The 22,481-nt window shown below is 40.2% G+C and overlaps 1 protein-coding gene across 1 annotated transcript; it reads right to left on the reverse strand.

The window, feature by feature from the left end:
* Positions 1-661: 661 nt before the first annotated feature.
* mrps9 (mitochondrial ribosomal protein S9) lies at positions 662-21,561 on the reverse strand. The gene is made up of 11 exons (XM_088332600.1): positions 21,406-21,561; positions 19,729-19,911; positions 17,315-17,377; positions 14,810-14,840; positions 14,662-14,741; positions 6,741-6,826; positions 6,598-6,673; positions 4,581-4,749; positions 4,404-4,512; positions 1,164-1,333; positions 662-1,072 (listed from the first exon to the last, which is right to left on the reverse strand). The coding sequence occupies exons 1-11, from the start codon at positions 21,502-21,504 to the stop codon at positions 981-983; spliced, it is 1,158 nt and encodes a 385-aa protein (XP_088188726.1). The 5' UTR covers positions 21,505-21,561; the 3' UTR covers positions 662-980.
* Positions 21,562-22,481: the final 920 nt, after the last annotated feature.

Here is a 22,481-nt window from a genome sequence, read left to right on the forward strand (position 1 = left end):
GGGGGGATATTATTTTCCATTTTGTTTTCTTTGTTATTGTATGTGTTTGTCTTGCTGTCTGTTACCCCTCTTGGGGGATATGACCAAGGTAGATAGATAGATCTGGAATTTTCTCCTTTCCCTTCTTCACTTCCTTGTGCTATTGCTATGGACGTGTTTATTTCCCTTTTCTGCATTGTTTTTGGAGTGCAAGAAGGATGGGACAAGAAAAAGACACTCATACACTGGGAATTATATATTGTTACTCAAACAATGCAATGTTTTCTAAATAACTAACAAACCATCGTCATTGTGATGTAAAATATAATTTGCTTGAATTAAACAAGCGCTCTAGCTATCCTGTTTCTCTATATATATGGCTCTTTGTGCTTTCTGAGGTGACCCACCTAATTTGACAGCTGCACAGTATTTGTTTGACTAGACATTTCCAAGGGTGTTAAATACTATAACTTTTTTTGTTCTTGTTGTCTACAGTTTACAGGCTTCACTCACAGGGAGTACTTTATACTACGGGTTACAGCAGTCTGTCATGGCTTTGTCACGTGGTTAGGTCACATGTGTGCAAATGGTAAGTACGTGTAGGCTTTAATATTATGTGGCTCCCAACATGCTTGCTGTGGGGTACAACATGGCTCTCTCTAAATTTATGGTGGCCAACACCTGTTATTCATGGCCAATCGTTGATTGACATTTTATTTTTCTCCATCTGATCATCCAAAAACATGAAAAAAAAAACCAAAAAAACAAGGACAAACGGGGAAAAGGCCAGAGATTATTTAAATCTCATCCCTTTGACTGTCTAGACACTTTTCACAACAAAACATTTTTGTACAAGAGTTTGGTGGGTAAGTGCCTCCCGTGTCATTCATGGCATCAATGACATATATGCCAGATGAGTATCAGAGAAAAATCTCAGTTCAGCGGGTCCACAAGATAAAATCAACAAACTCCAAATTTTTCAAGTTCTCTGGCAATACTCTTCAGCGTTTCTTCCAAGTAAATTTCTTTCTGGCACCTTCCTGACCGGGCTTCTTTCTTTCCCTCACTCTTGGATCAGGAGTGAGAAGACCACCTGGCAAACAAAGAACAAAAAAATCAAACTCTAGTGTTTTTTTTACATCCACATTAATAATTGTCAAAACGCGGCAGACAACCATTCCCACCTTGCCTCATGGATTCTACATCTGTCTCGGAGAGAAAGCTGCACAAAGCCCGGGAAATGGCGAGCCGCAGCGCCCCCGCCTGGCTGGACCGCCCACCTCCGCTCACAGTGCTCTCTACGTCAAAGCGTCCCAGCATGTCCATGAACTGGAACGGAAACATGAGCTGTTCTCTGTTTGACATCAAAAAGAAGGAAAGGAAAACGTTAGGTAGTGACCAGCAAAGTGAGGCCACATGTATCAATGAGACATTGGACCAACTGTTCCATTCAAAGGTTCTCTACTCTGTTTCTTTCATATTGACTCTTTACTGCTGTATTTAATATTGTAATATTGCAATTAAGTCCAGAAGAATCAGGATTCATTGTTGATAACTTGTTTTAACCATTCAATAAAAAAATCCATTCATGCAAATAATTTTGCAAACTACTATTTATTGATTAGGGTTTGAGAAAATTAATAGGTCCCACTGCAGGCACACATCTATTTTGTCTCTTGAATCAAATGTGCAAAGCCTTTGAAAACTCACACTCACACGTAACTGAGGATGTAGAAGAACAAATACATTGTCTTGCAAGCGCTTGTTATTGGGATATGAGGCTTAACTGTGGCTCCAGGAAATAAGGGATCTTGCTCTCTGCCAATATCAATTTCAGCCACGTAACAATATACATCCCCAAAATATTAATAACAATTTAACAGGTTTCTTACGTTTGTAGTAATACAAGTAACATTTGGAAAATATTTATAAATGATGCCTTGTGGTGAATTAATAGAAATGGATTGTGACATTTGAAAAACATGTCTGCCACTATTCACCTGTGATACAGCAAAACCTTTGATTACTGTATACTTTTGTGTAGAAAATTGGGTGGCGCCTACTTAAGGATGATGAAGCCAGCTCAGGTTGAGCATGCATTTGAGGAAAATAGGTTGTTAAAGACACTGTTCCGAAGAACGGGTTATTTTACTAAAAAGTTGATTGAAGAGGGAAGAATGATCTCCAATGGCTTAAAATGGGTAGAAATATAGGGGACAAATGGAAGAAAACAGAAGGCAACTATTAGAATGGACCAGAGAATAACCAGAATGGCAAAGGCCCAGCCAATGATCAGCTCCAGGACTATCAAACACAGTCTGCAGTTACAAGTAACTGCAGACTGTGTGCAGGGTTGGGTAGGATTACTTTAACTTGATTACTTTCAATTACTTTTGGATTACTATACAAAATATTCTAATAAAAGACAAAATAAACTAAATATGAAAAAAATTAATAAATTTTGTGCAGGCCTGTGGAGTAACGGAATACATGGAACGGCAAAAATGATGTTGGCAAGCTGTTTGGATTTATTTTCATTTTGTTTCTGTCGCATTTTATGTTAGTTTTGCCGGAAATCAAAGAGATCAAAGCCAGGAGAGAAAGCTTACCACGTGTTGTGCGTCATAATTGTATTCATATTTAGTTTCTTTTGTCTTTTATTAGCATATTTGGTACTGGAGTAATCCAAGAGTAATTGAAAGTAATCAAGTTAAAGTAACCCTACCCAACCCTGGTGCTGTGACAGTTAGAAAACGTCTGTGTAAAGCAAATGTATTTTCAAGAATCCCACACAAAGTCCCTCTGTTAAAAAAAAGTAAGTGCAGAAGAGGTTATGATTCGCCAAAGAAAACATCAACTGGCCTAAAGAAAAATGGAGGAACATTTTGTGGTATAATGCAAGTAAAATTGACCTTTTTGAGTCCAGGCGCCACAGTCAGTGTGTGAGACAACCCTAAAACTCTAAATTCAAACATCAGTACAGATTGAACACAGTGAAGCATGGTGGTGCAAGTATCATGGTCTGGGCATGTTTCACCTACTCTGATGTAGGCCCATGTATTGCATACCAAGGATCATGGATCAAATACTTTAAGAGGTTAAGTTGCCTTATGCTGAAGAGGATATGCCCTTGAAGTGGGTGTTTCAATAAGACAATGTCCCCAAACACACCAGTAGATAAGTGAAGTATTGGTTCTAAACCAATAAAATTAATGTTATGGAGCGGCCAGCCCAATCCCCAGATCTCATCCAATCTAAAAGTTGTGGGTTGATATAGAAAATGCTGTTTTGGCCATGACTACCAGGTGTTGGCCACCATAAATGCAGAAAGAGCCAAAAAAAAAAAAAAAAAGAATTGTGGAATACCGTAAGGCACTTATGGAGTAAAATAACACAAGTTGGTTGACTATGCCACACTGATGTGAAGAAATTATTTAATAACTTAATATTAGGATTGCCAAATCCTACCTTTTATTTGGAAATACAAAATAATTTTGAGTTTGTAAAGTTAACAGCAGACATTGTTATTTATTTAAACACACCACTATTTGCCCATTTATACAGCCTTCGGACACAGCCAGCGACTTCAAAGAGGCCGACAGCCACCTGCAGCCAACAACGGCTTTAAAACACTGCATTCTAAGGTCCTCGTCCTGACTGGGTCTTCAGCCTTGAGGGTCCATCACCGCTCTAACGCCGAGGACATCCAGACTAGGCCTTCATCGAACGATAACCACAGTTCCATCTCATGAATTGAGGTATTTGTGTGACGTTAAGGGGGAATTCTATCAAATTACAATAACGTAATAATTAAGCCATTAAAGTTTTTTTCTTCTAAATTGTTCCCGATTCCAACTTTAATCTTTCTTTATTTCATTTTCTAATTCTTGTTTTGTGTTCTGTTCAAGTTCCATAAAAAAAACTCCATAATCCTGAGAGGGTGTGTCTTGTGATTTTAGGCTATACAAATAAACATGACTTGACTAGACTGTTAAAAATAATTAATAACTCACTTAAAATAGCGATGTAGCCAAATCTTCAAATTATGAGACTGAAAAGGGTTTTCATTCTTTTCCTGAAAATAAGAATCCAAGAAGAGGCAAGAATTAACTCGATTACTCAGATTAATTGGTCAAAGAACTTTTGTTTAAAATAATTTAGTGACCACCCATTTTTTGCTACAAATGCTATAAAATTTCCTCAATCTTCATTTTTATACTTCAAACTTTTTGCAACCGTGATGAAGCAGTTGGGTGATTTTGAGCACTGCCACTTATTAGCAGAAAAGACCTGACTCATCAAGTGCAGTGAGTGAGGAAGCCCGACACCGATTTTCAACAACGTAATTAACTCACAACAAGGAGATAAAGACTGTGTCTGTGGAAGGAATGAATCAGCCTTTAAAAAAATCAGCAGTGGCACACCTGTCTTGCAGTAAAGAGAAGTACTGGACGTAGCTCTGACCATTGATGCTAATGCTTCCAGAACCGCCATCTCTCAAGACAACAGAGGCATTTGATGTCTTTCTACGTCCTAGAAGAGAACAATAACTGTTAATTGCAACGTAAACAAAAACAACAACAACAAAAGTTTGTGTGTACCTTGTGAGGCACTAAAAGCTCGCCCTTTTTCATCTTTTTCCAGGGAAGCAATTGTCTGCTTTCTGGACTGTATTTCAAGTGCTTGGCGGTAGGTTAGGACAAACTTTTCTTCCAAGGCGCAGTATGGAAGAGACAGCAGACGCTCCATTAACTGGAGGAAGTGTTTGTACTGAAAAGAAAATCATCGATACGCTCCATTAACTGGAGGGAGTGATTGTACGGAAACAAAAAGCAACGGTGGAGCGTTACTGATGATTACGGATTTACAAAACATAAGGTTAGGTAAAAATAAGAGCTGCACCAAATGAAAATTCAGAGCTAAAAGCGAAAATATGTAACCCTCTTCCGAAAGACTAAAATAGCAACACTGAGATGAATTACAAATATTAATAAATAATCATCTATTTCACACAGACTTGCCATAAAAAAAATACTCAAAATGATTTAAAAGACTGGCATATTACTAGCAGCTGAATTTGAATACTTTCAACAACCTCGCATAGTACAAAAATAATGATAAGTTCTTTAAAAAAAAGATAAATAGTAAAGGGCAAAGTGAAGCCTCATGAACCCTTGAGATAGTTGCTCTCACCGTTTCAGCAAAAAGGTTTACGGTACTTGCCGGTTTAATTTATATTGGGTCTTTACTTACCCCTGCTGGAAAAAAGAGGTATTGCAGCTTTATTTAATATTGTAAAGTCACAATAAAATCCCGATGAATCAATATTATTTGTTTATGATTTTCTTTTTTACAAATAAGGAAACCGATGCACGCAGATGATTGCAATAAACAACTGTTTGATAAAACGATTCTCTCCAATGTAGTGGGATTGAATCAATTTAGTGTCTAACTATGAATGAACTATCTGGCTGACTGACAATCAAACTTTCTTATATTTAACTAACTTACAAAACAAAATCACAATCTCTGCCACCCACGCTCCCCTTTTTTACAAGTATATTTAGGGCATTTTAACTTTTGTTGGACATGACAGTGAATGGGTAAAAGACAACCTGAGAAAGAAGGATACGAAGAAGACAGTGATCATGTTGTGATAGTTCAGCGCAATCTAATGCAGCAAACAAGTAACACTCAAATATCTACCAGAATAAAATGTGTTGTTGGTAAAAGCTTAGCAGACCTCCTGTTTTGAGCTCTAACTTCTTCCTCGAGTGCAAAATGAAAAATAAGCAGGATTGAGGTGTTCAAAAAGTACTGGCTTCACACGACTCGCCTCATTTTAGACGTCACGTCTTCAAAAAATATTTTGAAATTATTGTTTTTGGTTTAATTTTCTTTTTTAGACCTAAACGTAAAATTTAACGCTTGGTCATTTTCGGCACAAAAGATATCGAAATTTAAACCGAGAATGTGTTGCATTCCAAGTGAAAAATAAAGTTGCACTATTATTACAACTATCCATCCATTATCTGCACCGCTTATCATCAGTAGGGTCGCGGGGGTGCTGGAGCCCATCCCAGCTATCTTCGGGCAGTAGGCAGGGGACACCCTGTACTGGTTGCCAGCCAATTGCAGGGCACACAGGGACAGACAACTCACTGGCTCATTCACACCTAGGGACAATTAGGACCGGCCAATTAACCTAACATGCATGTTTTTGGAATGTGGGAGGAAACTGGAGTGCGCGTAGAACATGCAAACTCCACACAGGAGGTTCATCTTATGACCTCAGAACTGTGCCGCACACGCGCTAACCACTGCGCCACTATGCTGCCCTTATTACAACTAAAATATTTTTGCCCATTAATCCCATCACTCTTTACCTTTTTTTCTCTTTCAAGTCTTTCTTATGTGGTTATCCAGGAATGCCATGTCTATTCTTGTTGCAAACAATGTTCACCACATTGTTATCAATGACAAGAAAGACTATTCTAATTCTAATTCAATATGGAGATCATGTGAAGTCTTAACTGTCATTGCAATTTATTTAGGTAAATGAAATACAGTCAAAAGCCCAATAAACACATATGGCATTGTTTGCGTGGGATTACTTACGTCATGAACAGAAATGGACTCAACCAGAACCTCCTCCAGTTCCTCCTTTAGGAGCCACCTGCTTGTTCCGAGGGTGCTAATGAGAGGCAAATTGTTTATTATTACCTTCATGATAACGTGCCTTTGCAAACATGTGTACCCACATCCCCTTGACATCCTGGGAAAAAAGTCCTTTGGCTCGCAGACGATCCTGATGCTTCTCGATGGTAAGAATTTTGCTCTGTGTGTCCTAAAATTCAAAAATCATTTTTATTTGTAAAGTACTTCTCACACAAGGAAATGCAACTCAAAGTGCAGTATAAAAACATTAGAACAGTGAAGGGGAGGCAGGTAAGGAGAAGCACCAGCTCACCTGTCAACATGGGAGGTATAAAATAAAACATATTTAATGGTTATAGGTATATATTGCACAAATACGATCCTAAAACTGTATGTAACATCCTACATGCCCACACTTTCTTGTGTAAATATTGTGTAAATTATAACCTTTATCCTCTTTGTTTTCTTTTATCCTCACTGTTACATGTGAAACTGGAGTGCCACGTCCAATTTCGTTGTCACAATATGTTAAACCCATGTTGTAACAATGACAATAAAGGTATATTCTATTCTATTCTATTCTATATTGATTTAGTGTTTATTTTCAAGTTCTTTCTCATTTCACTTCACAGTGTTTTGATTTTTTTAATCAAAATTGCTGAATATTGACTTTATGTTCCGAATATTGTTAATATTATTACTATGTAATGTATCACAGAGACCCCTTGCTACTTAGATAGATAGATAGATTGATACTTTATTCATCCCCGCAGGGAAATTCACATTTCCAGCAGCATCCCTGTGCTGAGAAACAATACAATAATAAAGCAAGAAGAATACAATATACAAATACCCGATGTGACATGCTTATACCCACTGTAGCGTGTTCTATAGAGTATCTAGATAGTGCTACACAGAATACATATTGCAATAAAATTCTTTAATATGCAATGTAGGGGGTGTGGTTTAATGTGGGCCTTTACTCTGCCGGGAGGAGTTAAAGAGCCTCATGGCATGAGGAAGAAAAGATCTCTTCAGTCTGTCCGTGGTACAAGACAGTGACAACAGTCTGTCGCTGAAGCTGCTCTTCTGTCTGGATATAATGCTGTGTAGTGGATGTGATGAATTGTCCATGATTGACCGCAGCTTTTCCAGTGCCCGTCTCTCAGCTACTGTTGTCAGCCTGTCCAGCTCTGTGCTCACAACAGAGCTTGCTTTCCTCGCCAGTTTATTGAGATGAGAGGCATCCTTCTTCATGATGCTGCCTCCCCAACACGCTGCGGCAAAGAAGAGGGCGCTTGCCACAACAGTCTCATAGAATGTTTTCAGGAGCTTTTTGCAGATGTTGATGGACGCCAGCCTTCTGAGGAAGTAAAGTCGGCTTGGACCTTTCCTACATAGAGCTTCTGTGTTGGCAGTCCAGTCCAGTTTGTTGTCCAGCTGCACACCCTGGTATTTGTAGGTCTGGACAAATTCTACACATTCTCCTTTGATGGTTACAGGAACCGGGTGAGATCTAGTTCTCCTGAAGTCCACCACCATCTCCCTGGTCTTGGTGGTGTTCAGGTGCAGGTGGTTTGCATCGCTCCATTGGACAAAGTCCTGAATTAATTTTCTGTACTCCTCCTCCTGCCCACTTCTGATACATCCCACGATCGCAGTGTCATCAGCAAACTTTTGCACGTGGCAGGACTCAGAGTTGTACTGAAAGTCCGATGTATACAGAGTGAATAGGAACGGAGAGAGCACGGTCCCCTGCGGAGATCCTGTGCTGCTAACCACAGTGTCCGATGTACAGCCCCCCTGTTTCACATACTGAGGTGTGCATGTCAGGTAGTCCGTAATCCATTCTACAAGGTGTGAGCTAACTCCCATCTCTGTTAGTTTCCTACTCAGTAGCAGAGGCTGTATGGTATTGAAGACACTGGAGAAGTCCAAAAATTTAATCCTCACAGCCCCGTTAGACCTATCCAGGTGAGAGAGGGATCGGTGTAGCTGCAGACCTGGGCCCTCCGGTCCTGGAGGGCCGCATGTTCTGCATGATTTTTGAGGTTTCTCTGATCCAATACAGGTGCTTCCAATCACCAGTATCGTTAACGAGCACTTGCTAGCTTGCTAACGAGGTTATAATTTGTATCACCTGAGTTAAAGAAGAGCAAACTTCAAAATCTGGCAGGACGTATGGCCCTCCAGGACCGGAGTGCCCAGGTCACAATATGTAGCATGTAGATTATGGCATCCTCCACTCCCACCGTCTCCTGGTAAGCAAATTGCAGAGGGTCGATGGCGTGACGGACCTGTAGCCTCAGGTGGTGCAGCAGCAACCGCTCCATGGTTTTCATCACATGTGATGTCAGGGCGACCGGCCTGAAGTCGTTGAGTTCCTCAGGGCTTGATTTCTTTGGGACTGGGATGATGCAGGATGTTTTCAACAGCTGAAGGACCCTCCCCTGTTCAAGGCTCAGGTTGAAGATGCTCTGTAGAGGGTCTCCCAGCTCCAACGCACAGGCCTTCAGCAGTCGGGGGGATACTCCATCTGGACCAGCTGCCTTGCTGGTTCGCAGCCTCCTCAGCTCTCCACACACCTGGGCTGCAGTTATCTTGAGTGGGGGGATGTCCTCCGTGCTAGTGTCCAGAGGGGGAGGGATAGCTGCAGTACTCTGGGGTGAGGATGAGTTGGGGTGGTCAAACCTGTTGAAAAAGTTGTTTAACTGGTTGACTCTCCCCACATCTACGTCAACAGCCACACCCTGCTTGGTGCTGCAGCCACTAATGGTTTTCATCCCTTTCCACACCTCCTTCATGCTGTTGTACTGCAGCTTTTTCTCCAACTTCCTCCTGTACTGCTCCTTCCCTTCCCGGAGCTGGACTCTGAGCTCCCTCTTTACTCGTTTTAGCTCCTGCTGATCACCATCTTTAAAGGCCCCCTTTTTTTTTGGTTCAGAAGGCACTTGATGTTGCTCGTGATCCAGGGCTTGTTGTTGGCATAGCAGCGTACAGTTTTTATAGGAACAACATTGTCCATACAGAAGGTAATGTAGTCAGTGGTGCAGTTTGCCACCTCCTCAATGTCCCCACTGCTGGACCCTAGCAGGACATCCCAGTCCGTACGTCCAAAGCGGTCTCTCAGAGCCTGCTCTGCCTCAGTAGACCATTTCCTGAAAGAGCGTGTGGTTGTTGGTAGCCTCCTCACTTTTGGTTTGTAATGAGGTTTAAGCAGAATGAGGTTGTGGTCTCCTTTCCCATGGGCAGGCAGTGGCGTAGCACTGTATGCGTCCTTAATATTTGTATATAGTAGGTCAATAGTCCTATTTCCCCTGGTCTTGCAGTCCACATACTGGACGAAAGAGGGCAGTGTTGTATCAAGAGTCACGTGATTGAAGTCCCCAGAGATTAACATGGCGGCCTCCGGGTGTTGTGTTTGTAGCTTGGCCACAGCGGAGTGGATGACGTCACACGCTATTTCCGCATCAGCGCGCGGTGGGATGTAAACAATCACAGCAATGGCGTGTCCAAACTCTCTGGGCAAATAATAGGGACCAGAATTTTACGCCCCTTCGAACCGAGCACTGTTTGCTAACTGGTTTAAAATAGGGGAAATCATTTTTGTCTGAATCCGCATATAAAGTTCGACATCACGGCAGCAGATAGAAATCTTAGTGTTTACATGCCCGTCAGGTAAAAGGGGAACCACGCCGGCTCGAGAATTCTTCAGGTAGAGGAGTTGATTCCTCAAATAAACGCATTTTTGTGCGTTATATATCCATAGGATAGAAAGTAATCCAAAGTGTAGTTGTCTAAGGGGGCGAAAAACACCGAAGATAGAAGCAAAAACAAAACAATAAATCACAAAAGTAGCGAAAATAACACGGGAGCTTGCTGGAGTGGCTGCCATTCGCGCCGGCGCCGGAAGTATACTTCGCACTTCGGTCATCCCTGGTTTACTCCTTCGCGAAAATTGTGTTCTGATAGACAGCAGACAGAGAAGAAAGAGTAGGAATGGCGGTATGTGTTGGGTGGGTGCGACTGTGCGTACGCGACTGTGATAGGCTGGTGTATGCTGTAAGTGAAACAACGGGCAGGCGCTGCCTCCCAAAACTAACTAGAAAGCATAGCTCGTTACATTGAAAAGAAATTCATCAATTAAATCTGACTTCGAGGACAGTCAAAGGAGGGTAGAGAAATGTTGATCACAACCAGGTGCTCTGTGGATTATTGTCAGGTTCAAGAAACAACTGAGCCGGTGGCGGGGAAAAGGCAAAAGCTGAGCTGCAGGTCCATCCTACTGCAAATAAGCTACTTAGCAACCCTCACAAGCTACCCTCGCGGAGCCCGTATTTCAGCAACTCCAGATCCATTACCAAAAAAAACGGAAGACTTGGAGCTTAAACTCATCGGAAACTGCTACCTTTGGGACTCATGTATATTAATCATCGTAGAGACTTGGCTCAATTCAAGGTCTAGCTAAATTCTATGAGAATCAGCAAACACATTTAAAAATAGATGCTTGCATTACTAAGCCTGTTTGATTTCAAATTGTTAGGAATTAAGTTGTTTTGTTACAGACATTGGAGTTGACAACTTGTTTTATTTACTGCCTCTAATGAACCTGTTCATGGTTTACAAGGAATAAAAATGTTTAATTAATTTTAATTCATTTGCTTGTACTAAAAAAATGGACAGAGGCTCATTTACAGAATTTTACGCCCCTTCGAACCGAGCACTGTTTGCTAACTGGTTTAAAATAGGGGAAATCATTTTCATACAGTGCATCCAGAAAGTATTCACAGCGCTTCACTCTTTCCACATTTTGTTATGTTACAGCCTCATTCCAAATTGTATTAATTTAATCTCTTATCTCAAAATTCTACACAAAATACTCAATTATGACAATGTGAAAAAGTTTTTTATTTTTTTGAATTTATTAAAAATAGAAAACTAAGAAATCACATTTACATAAGTATTCACAGCTTTTGCCATGAAGCTCAAAATTGAGCTCAGGTGCATCTTTTTTCCACTGATCATCCTTGAGATCTTTCTACAGCTTAATTGGAGTCCACCTGCAGTAAATTCAGTTGATTGGACATGATTTGGAAAGGCACACACCTGTCTATATCAGGTCCCACAGTTGAGTGTGCATGTCAGAGCACAAACACCAAGCATTAAGTCAAAAGAATTGTCTGTAGACCTGCATGACAGGATTGTCTTGAGGCACAAATCTGGGGAAGGATACATACATTCCTGCTGCTTTGAAGGTCACAATGAGCACAGTGGCCTCCATTATTTGTAAATGGAAGACATTTGGAACCACCAGGACTCTTCCTAGAGCTGGCCGGCCTTCTAAACTCAGGGATCAGAATGGAGATTTTCATTTTCAGCTGAAATAGCCAGGGTCCAGGGCGGAGCCCGGTGGGGGGCTCAGGGGGGCAAAGCCCCCCTGAAGTCAACAGCATTTATCTTATTTGCTATGTGAAAATTGCACTAGAATGAATTAAATCCAACAAAACAGAAACCATGTATTACATATATATATATATATACCAGCTCAGTAGCCTAGATGGTAAGACGCCCGCTTTGAGACTGGGAGGTCGGTGGTTCGCGCCCCGGCCGAGTCATTCCTAAGACTTAAAAAGTGGTCGGCGGCGCCCTCTGTTGGCTGCGGCTGCATCGGCTCGCTACAACGGGTCAGGTGCAATCGACATTTCGTTCTGTGTACATTGTTACACAGAATGACAATACAAGGAAATTATTATTATTATTATTATATATATATATATATATATATATATATATATATATATATATCAAAAAAAATAATAATATATTGACATTAAAAGCATTTGTAATATTGAACATGATCATGATACAAAATAATCTATTTTAATCATGTTTATAACAAATTTTAAATTTTGTTTATCCTGTTCTAAATATTGTATAAACACAAAAGATAAAATCATTTCATAAATAAATAGATTTATAAATACCTCAGATTGGGATTTTCTGTCACACAGGGGAACCAGTGGTTGACTGCTGCTAGTATTTGAAGTGGAAGTATTTGAAACGGCCAATAATGTTGAACCGGTGGCTGCCGATTTTAAATGCGGATCCGACTGCACAATTTGATCGCCGGCAAGCTATTTTTGCTTTGTGCTTGTTCATTTTAGCATGATCGATCAGTAACACACAACCTCGCGTACCATAATTGATCAGATCGACACAGTATAGACACTTTGCTTTCCCTGGAACACACTTTGCGATGAACTGGCTGAAAGTTTCTGTAACTTCCTCGATCTTTGCGCCGATTTTAACGTTTACTGTGACAGTCTTCTCCAGCCATGACCACTTAAATTTATTCTTGATTCCTTTATCAATCTCGGAGACAAAAGCCTCGTCTTCTTTTCTTAGTATTTTCATATTTACTTTTTCAAACACTCATTTCACCGTTTGAAAAGACCGGAAGGAGCGCCATGTTTGAGAAAGCCAATGCTCTGAACAAAAGCTCAGCTGATTGGTTATCAGCGAACCTATCGACCAATGGTCTAAATGCTAACTTGGGGTGATGAAACAGTCACGTATCATACCTCACCCCCCCCAAATATTTTCTCATCGAATTTAGACGATTTACGGGAATGACCTTTGGGGTTCAAAAACAGCGGAAATCCGCGGATCCGCGGAAAATTCTGATCCCTGTAAACTGAGCGATCGGGGAAGAAGGGCCTTAGTCAGGGAGGTGACCAAGAACCCGATGGTCACTCTGTCAGAGCTCCAGCGTTCCTCTGTGGAGAGAGGAGAGCCTTCCAGAAGGACAACCATCTCTGCAGCAATCCACCAATCAGGCCTGTATGGTAGAGTGGCCAAACGAAAGCCACTCCTTAGTAAAAGGAACATGGAAGCCCGTCTGGAATTTGCCAAAAAGCACCTGAATGACTCTCAGACCATGAGAAACAAATTTCTCTGGTCTGATGAGACAAAGATTGAACTCTTTGGTGTGAATGCCAGGCGCCATGTTTGGAGAAAACCAGGCACTGCTCATCACCAGGTCAATACCATCCCTACAGTGAAGCATGGTAGTGGCAGCATCATGCTGTGGGGATGCTTTTCAGCAGCAGGAACTGGCAGACTAGTCAGGATAGAAGGAAAAATGAATACAGCAATATATAGAGATATCCTGGATGAAAACCTGCTCCAGAGCGCTCTTGATCTCAGGCTGGGGCGAAGGTTCATTTTTCAGCAGGACAACGCCACACAGCCAAGATCTCAAAAGATTGGCTTCAGAACCACTCCGTGAATGTCCTGGAGTGGCCCAGCCAGAGTCCAGACTTGAATCCGATCGAACATCTCTGGAGAGATCTGAAAATGGCTGTGCACAAACGTCTCCCATCCAACCTGAATGAGCTTGAGACTTATCGCAAAGAAGAATGGGCAAAAATGCCTAAAGATAGGTGTGCTAAACTTGTGGGATCATATTAAAAAAGACTTGAGGCTGTATTTGCTGCCTAAGGTGGATCAACAAAGTATTAAGCAAAGGCTGTGAATACTTATGTAAATGTGATTTCTTAGTTTTCTATTTTTAATAAATTCAAAAAAAGTAAAAAAAAAAAAAACTTTTTCACATTGTCATAATAAGGTATTTTGTGTAGAATTTTGAGATAAAAGATTAAATTAAAACAATTTGGAATAGTTGTTGCTTGCAGCCTTAACACTAATTATTTTTCCAATTGAGCATTTTATTTTTTTCACCTTGATGCTTTTCCACAAATTCTTAGTTCTTAATTAGCTAACCTACAACTGTTTGGCACATGGTGCAAAGACGCACAGGGTCCGACTGCCTGTTTCAACAAAGAGACATCTGCACTCATCTTTTGGCATACGAATCATCGTCCTTTTACTGCGCTGCCCTCGGTATATGTTCGAATATACTTTAGGTACGCAAAACACCTTTTTAGATCAATAAACCTGTGGACCAATATTACACCTTCTTCAGGATTTTCAAGATTACATGGAAATACGTTCTCAAAAACTCACGTGCATTAGGGTGTAGTAAGCCTGTTTCCGTGTGTAAAACAGGAAGTGGAATGGCCGCCTGTCGGCCCCCCATTGGACAGCTGCAGGATGAGAATGTCAAACTTTAATTTCAGACTACATCGGTGAAAATGTTTTAGACATTACATACCCCGCTGCTTTGGGAAGATTTCTTCTGGATGCTGAAGATAAAAGGACAGGTCAAGATGTTGAAAGAGATACACTTTCATAAATAACAGCTGCTTATGTTAAATGGACAGTGTGTATTATTTAGTGCCACCTAAAGGTAAAAAATGAATACTTCATTAATTAGAAATGAAAAAAATGCTTCTCTTCTAGTTGGGAAGGGTGTACTTTTTCCAGTGTTGCTTCAAAAGTTTGGAAAATGTCTTTGGGAACCCATAAACAAATAAGACCAGGCATATCAAATGTGCAGCCCGTTGGATGATTTAATCCGGCTAGCTGTAAACTTCTGATTTTGTAAAATTGGCAAGTCTCTAGCTCGTTGGCCTGGTGAGGGATGGGCGCCACCAGGCTTTACTTGCCCAAGAAACCCCACAGGAAATGGTACCCCGACGACCCTAGTGCTTAAGTGATACATCTAGTCTGGTTTATGTAAAAGACAATGTGCAGAACTTTTTTTTAGCTTCAGTCGCCCATTATGACAATTGAAGAGAACAATTTATTAATAGCTCTGCCGGAGTTTGTTTAAGTCCGTGATGTTTCAGGTGAGTTGTTCAGATGTTAAACTGCATTTACTCAAATGTTAACTGTGTCAGGCATTTTAATCTGGCCCACGACATAGAGATGGTAGAAATATAACAATGACAACGCATTTATTCAAGTATAAAATACACTCAAGCATAGTGTAAATCACTTATTTTAGATGGAAAATTGGTATAAAATTTAGTTTCACTATTTCTCGTCTTAAACAATTGTAAGTGGCAATGCTTAGAGAGAACGTAAACCCCCTCTTCCCATTTGTGCAATAGTTTTCCCCAGCACGGTGATATGTGTGTATCCCGTGCGCCCCAACACACACACACACAACTGTGTTTTGGAGCTACTCTTGTGTGTCTCCCCTACATAGATAATGTATTTTTAAGTCCGACATTCAAATAGCTTTCTATAATTGTATGTAGTTTCTTTTTATTCAATAATTTCTTTAAATTTCATTTTTTAATGCATATTAATAAATGTAGTGCATAAAACTTTATATATAACTTTGCTTTAATTCTCAGTCTTTCAAACCTGATTTAATTTGATTAATCAATCAAAAAACACAGGGTACCGTAAAGTATTTACCCCCTTCTGGATTTCTGTGTTTTTTTGCATATTTATCACTCACGAAGGTTTCGGATCATCAGACAAATTGTAATATCACACATGGACAACCTAAAGTAAGACAAAATGCAGTTTTGAAATGTCGATTCCAATTAATGAGTATCAAAAAATATATAATAATTGGTAATGAGTCTTTCACAATGCTGTGGAGACATTTTGACCCACTAGTTTGCAAAAGTGGAGGATTTTCTAGCATGCACTGCCCATTAAGGTCACACCACAGCATCCCAATTGGATTTAAATCTGGATTTTGACTTGGCTATTCAATAACTTTTATTATGGTTTTTTTTTTGGAGCTATTTAGAGTTAAACTTGATGGTGTGTTTTTGATTGTTGTCCTGCTGCATGATTCAAGAAAGCTTGAGTTTGAGGGCACAAACTGATGGCCGAACGTTCGTCCTTCAGGATCCTGAAGGGGAATGTCCAACCATCATTTAGTGCCCTTAAACTCAAGTGCTCTCAGATCATGCAGCAGAAGACGATCCGAAACACACTATTGAGTCCACCTCTGATTGGCTCAAAACAAACAATAACGTTTGATTTATTTTGTTGCTGGCAAAGGTGGCCAAACTTATTAAGTTCAGGGGGCAATTCCTTTTCACATCGGGCCAGATACATTTTGATTTTTTTGGTGTCTTAATAAATGGAATCAACATAAAAAATTTCCTTGGGTTATCTGTGTATTAGATTGAGAGACCGTAATAGCAGATACAAGAAAACAATTAATTTATTATTTAATCCTGAGCCTTTTGCTAATTATGTAAAACCAAACACAGCCTGCGACTCAAAAGGTTTGCCTACCCCTGACATAGTTTGTATTTATCCCTGTGCTTGGTTGCACTAGTTTTCCGTTGCAATTAGACGTAAGATCTTAGACCAGGCCCCGAACCCAGCCCGAAGTTGGGTCAGCCTAAAATGTCAACCATTAGTTCAGGGTCAGGCCAGCTGGGCTTCCCTCTCGCTGACTTTTATTTTCATTATCCACTCGTCATGTGTTCTTTGTTTTTTGGTTTCGGGCAGAACAAAATACAAGCTGTTGGACACTGAGCAGGGAGGGGGCGGAGTAGTCCAAAATCGGTCTTTCTTCCTCCTTCCTTTTCCTCACAAATAAAACATGAAAATTTGGGTTTGCTGCGGGCTTAGTACCTCAAATCAAGGTCGTATGTCGGGATAAAGCTGGGCTTTAACAGCCGCAGGCCGGGTCAGGCTTCATTTTTTTACAGGCCTGATCTCACCACTATTTGCAAAATATAATATAGCTACTTTGAGCGGCCAAATATTTCAGAGAGTCCAGTAAAGTCATCGTTTTTACCTTCATGATGGGTCGCGCTTTCTTCTCAAACAAGCCAGAGGGGAAGAGGTATGCAATGCTTCTCTGCAGCATGACATGTAATGAAAAATAATGCATTTTTTTTTTAAAATGGCAGGTTATGCCAAAGACAGCACTTGAGAACGGCAGATGGTGTTTGGAGTACTACCCACGGGTTCAAGGCAAGGTGAGTTTAGGTTTGGAAACACTGGTAGTGGGCAGAGGTCGACCACTCCTAACATTTACCCAAAGTTCAGCACGAGTACACGCAAAGCGTCCAACAGATGGCATCGCAAAAACATGTTCCCCCTGTTTTTGATGACGTGGACGAGCGACCAGGTGGTGCACAGGGGGCGCATTGACATTTAGCGTTGTCTACGGAGGCAGAGATACAAGTGGCGTGTGCTCGATGAGCAAAATGAGGTTGAAAATCGAGGGGAGGTTGGGTGAAATGCTCGAAAAGGGGACAATACGAATGTAGGCACACCTGTGTGCCTCAGACAATATGACAGCTATTCCCTAGGGAGCACAACCGAGGGGTCAGACAATACGAGTGCCAGCCCGCGCAGTCACAAACTACTAAAATGAGCTCCTGCCATTCTTTCACTATTACATCTAAAGTAGTCACTTGGTTTCTTTTTATAGTGGCCCCTCTACATGCTAGATAAATTTGTTCTCGGATCAAGCTTGTTTATCAAATGTTTTGTATCTCGAACTTATTTTCCCCATTAGAAATAACTGAAAACCAATTAATCAGATCCCAGCCTCCAAAATTCATTCAAGTTAACCCTAAATAGTTAGCAAAGTAGATGTTAATGAGACATATGCCGCATTTTCTGCAATACAAGGCGCACTCCCCCCAAAAAATAGTCTGTTGTGATATGTTTTTCAGATATGAGGCGCAGAGGACTATAATGCGCGAAGCATTGAACTGCTAAGTTAGCATAATAAACAAATTAACACATTTAAATAAAAATAATTTTACAGAATATAAATTAACACTATGACGAGGACATTGATTCAGGCCTCCATTGTTGAGGCATCTAATCGGAGCTGTGGCCGTAAGGTAGTCGGTGGGAGGAGTTGCGAGGCCTTGGAAGGAGACTTCGGAACGGCATAGAGGAAATTCTGGTCCACCATTCGGCGTCTTAAGGGAAGAAAGTGGTGTGCCATCAACACTGCAAAGCGGAGATGGGGCGCCGCTGACCCCGACCGGAACGTTGTAAAGCGGTGGGCAGAATACTTAAAAGATCTCATCAATCCCACCATCAAGTCGTCCAGTAAGGAAGCTGAGCATGGGGACTCTGAGGTGGGCTCTCAAATCTCTGGGGTTGAAGTCACTGAGGTGGTTAAAAAGCTCTTTAGTGGCAAGGCCCCAGGGGTGGGAGTTTGACTCCGCCGAGGCTGCTCTTTTCATCGATTCCGTTCATAACTTTAATGGACCAAATTTCTAGGCGTAACTTAAATTTTTCTCTCATATTTGGGCAAGATTTTTGCTCGTAAAACAACTCTTATTTTGAGCAGCTCATATATAGAGTGGCCACTGTACTGTAAAATTGTGGCTTACAAGCCAGCGTATTACAGGGGAACCTCGGTTTTTGATTGCCTCTCAGTTCGAACAAATCGGTTCTCGACCAAATATTTTGAGAAATTCTTGCTTTGCTTTTCGTTCAAAAAATTGGAGTTCGAACGCCGGTACGCTAGGGGCGACGCTAGGGGCGACGCTAGGGGCAACGCTGAGCGGCGTACAAGTGTAGATTGCCCCCACCCCACGTGAAGAACTGTTGTCACGGCAACGCACACTCCATTTCTATTTTCGTTTTTCAAAAGCGGTGAAGGGTATGTTTTAACCCCTAATTATGCCTCGGAAGAAGGTTGGTGCAAGCAGCAAAGTTGCTACAGGTGAAAAAAGAGGAGTAGTGCGTACAACTATTGCATTTAAGAAAGAAATAATAGCAAAATATGAAGAAGGTGTGCGAGTTTCCCTTCTTTCAGCAATACAGCATGGCTTCTGCCGACCGGTAAGAAATCCTATTCGTAATTCTTTTATCTTTTAACCGCTCACCACTTGCTGTGGGGTGCTAAATGACGTGTAAACGACCTGATTTTTTTTTTTTTTTTCACGTTCATGTTAGCGTAATCTTTCGTACGGAAGATTACGCTAACGCGAACGTACGATTAGCCAGGGTTAGCTTTACGTTAAATATTCAAGATAAACATTCAGGGTGTTGGAACGGATTAAAACAACTTTACATTACTTTTAATGGGAAAAAACGGCTTCGGTGATCGTACAAATCGGTTTTCGTACAAAGAAAAGGAACAGATTATGGTCGAGAACCGAGGTTCCACTGTACTTTTAACAGATGAGTGACAAAAACTGAACAAAATCGGAAATACCCCAAAGCTTCACTTCTTACGTCTATGTCTTCCTGGGTGAAATTCTCTGGGTCCTCTCCCATCATATTGGCCAAGTGCCGCTTGCCAATATTGAACTCCTCCACTTGCTTCTCGATGAATTCCATCGTGAACTTTTCAGGGCCGGCTGCAGCCAGGTTTTTCCGATGCAAGATGACACTTGTGCATATTTGTCTTCTGACACCCTTGAGAAGGCCAAGGAGGATCAGATTTGGAGATAATTCAGGAATGAACAGTTTAATCACAAAAAAAGATGAAAAAAGCAAATATGTCATCTGAAAATTTGGTTAATTTTATGGTGCAGTTGAAATAAAACATTCTGCATACCAAGTGCCTTGAATTAAAAAACAAAACGTAACGAAAATAATAAAATGTGGAGATAATGAAAAAATAACATAACAAATAAAAACAGAGAAGAATAGAATGTATTGTCATCATAACATATCAAATGCACAACAAAATGGAAAAGTGTCATTCTTCACAGTGCTGGAAAATTTGAAACAAGGAAAATTTCAGCCATTTAAAATAATAACTTATAGCTAAGTGTATAACAAATAAGTAATATTGAATAAAACAATACTACAACAAAAAACTTGCAATTGTAAATATCTATCTCTTTTGTGCTCAGAATATTCTGTGAATACAAAAGCACACCTGTCAACCTCCACGGCTCCATGCCCGTAAAAACTATCATATTTTCCCGAACAAAATAAAGAATAATCGTACACCATATTTTTTTTCCCCCGAAATGATGCATGATGGGAAATCGCACAGTGGCATCAAACTGCTCGCTTCGTTTGCGACGGGAAAAAAACGATACCGAGATAGAGGCTTCCGCGGCGAACTCCTTTGACTTGATAGATTTGCCGTTTCGTGATAGTCGGTGAATACCGGATGATACCCATCATTGACAAATTTGCGTTTTTCCGTACAGATTTCCATGTACGTCATACTCGTCATAAAATGCATAAAAACCGTACAGGTTGACAGGTATGCGATGGTCTATGGAACTGCTCATCATCTCCATGCATTATTAAAATTAACTACCTTCTTGCCACATTGGAATGACTAATAATTGGAGGAAGAGAAGGGTGATTTACAAAACAATTAAAAACATAAAATACGTCGTTGTTTGGGAATCCCTTCAACTTTGAAGGGTGATTTGTATCAACAGCGACGCATTTATTGCTTATGTTTATCTTTGATGTAACTAACAGGTTATAATTGCATTATATATATATATATATATATATATATATATATATATATATATATATATAAACAATTCCAACAGAAATGTATTTGAATGTCTTGAGAGGAAAAGTGAGCATGAATCAATGTACATTTTTTGTTGATATTCAAGACGGAAAATTAAGATTTGCGTGGCGATTTGTTTTAATATACTCTTTAGGTGTGAGCATTGTTGCTATCTACTTTTCACGGTGCATTGTGCAACGCACCCAAAAATAAGTGGTCTCAATTCTCACTGCACTGCACAATTAAACACTGAGAGAAGTGACATTATAACAGGACGTTGTATACATGTGTTACTTTGCAAGCGAGACACGATTCTGATAGCAAGACGATGCTAAATCAAGGGCATCGCCGTGCTAATACCGCCCTCTTAAATTTTACATGTCAGGAAAAACAAATCGTAGATGATATGAAATTGGACTTACCTGGCGACACGCATGTGCTGGGACTACATTTATATTTGGATAGAGTGGCTTAAATTTTGTGAAAAAATGCGCGAGTCTCACTGTACACGGTGTCGCCATGTTTGTCGTGAAGTAACAGGACCTGCCCACAGTAGAGTGTCAGTTTCACGTGCTTGTGCGGCGGCCATATTGGTAGAGGCAAAATTCCTAGCCAATTATCATTACAAACAATATATCCTGTTTTTTTCTGATACTTTTAATTTTCAATGTAAAAGTACATCTAAAATAGTGTTTTTACACAAAAAAATATTTTCTTAATGCAATGCTCTTCCAAGAAAATTACCCTGTAGACTACAATGCAGTCGTAATGATGTGAAGCACACTGTAAAGCGCTTTGGGAAGTCTTGACTTGAAAAGCGCTATATAAATGCAGATCATTTCATTTCATTTTGTCTGTGCAGCTCTTGAAACTTTTTGTTTACAAATAAACATGACTTGACTTAATAGCAATGCAGCTATTTATACAATATTGCTACTGCTCTTTGTTAATTTAAATTAATTGTCTTGTAGCCACATTTCTGTTTTGATAATGAATGAATGAATAAATGAAAACTTTATTCGAACATTAAAATAAAAACAGAACAAACACAATAACTCAACAACAACAAAATAATATGACATACAGATCAGGGGATGGTGTAATAATGGTCTGAAAAAATAGTCTGTGTAATAACCTGTGAAGCCCTTTGAGACTCTTTGTGATTAAGGGCTATACAAATAAAAATGACTTGACTTTGTGAGTTCGCACTTGGCACGACCATGCAAAAAAGGTGGAGGTGTTGCTCTTATAACGGAAAATAAGTTGAAATTTATTCCTAATACCCCTACTAGTTTTAAAACGTTTGAAGCACTTGTTATGAGGTCCTTGATGTCAACACCAATTTATTTAGTTATTGTGTATCGCCCACCTGGACCATACTCAAATTTTTTGGAAGAATTTTCGGAACTGTTAACAGACTTAGTAACTTATGCGGACAATGTTGTAATTGTTGGTGATTTTAATGTTTACATAAACTCCCCATCAAATTCACTTGCAA

Source organism: Urocampus carinirostris, chromosome 3, assembly GCF_059441175.1.
Source record: "Urocampus carinirostris isolate Australia breed hairy pipefish chromosome 3, RoL_Ucar_1.0, whole genome shotgun sequence".
Lineage (NCBI taxonomy): Eukaryota > Metazoa > Chordata > Actinopteri > Syngnathiformes > Syngnathidae > Urocampus > Urocampus carinirostris.

Excerpts from the sequence above, each read along its gene's own strand:
- mrps9 (XM_088332600.1), bottom strand. The coding sequence starts at position 21,504 with ATGGCGACACCGTGTACAGTGAGACTCGCGCATTTTTTCACAAAATTT. Across the intron at positions 6,674-6,740 it reads TCCCAGGATGTCAAGGGGAT|CACCCTCGGAACAAGCAGGT; the intron begins GTGGGTACACAT and ends GCCTCTCATTAG. Across the intron at positions 1,073-1,163 it reads TGTAGAATCCATGAGGCAAG|GTGGTCTTCTCACTCCTGAT; the intron begins GTGGGAATGGTT and ends TTTGTTTGCCAG.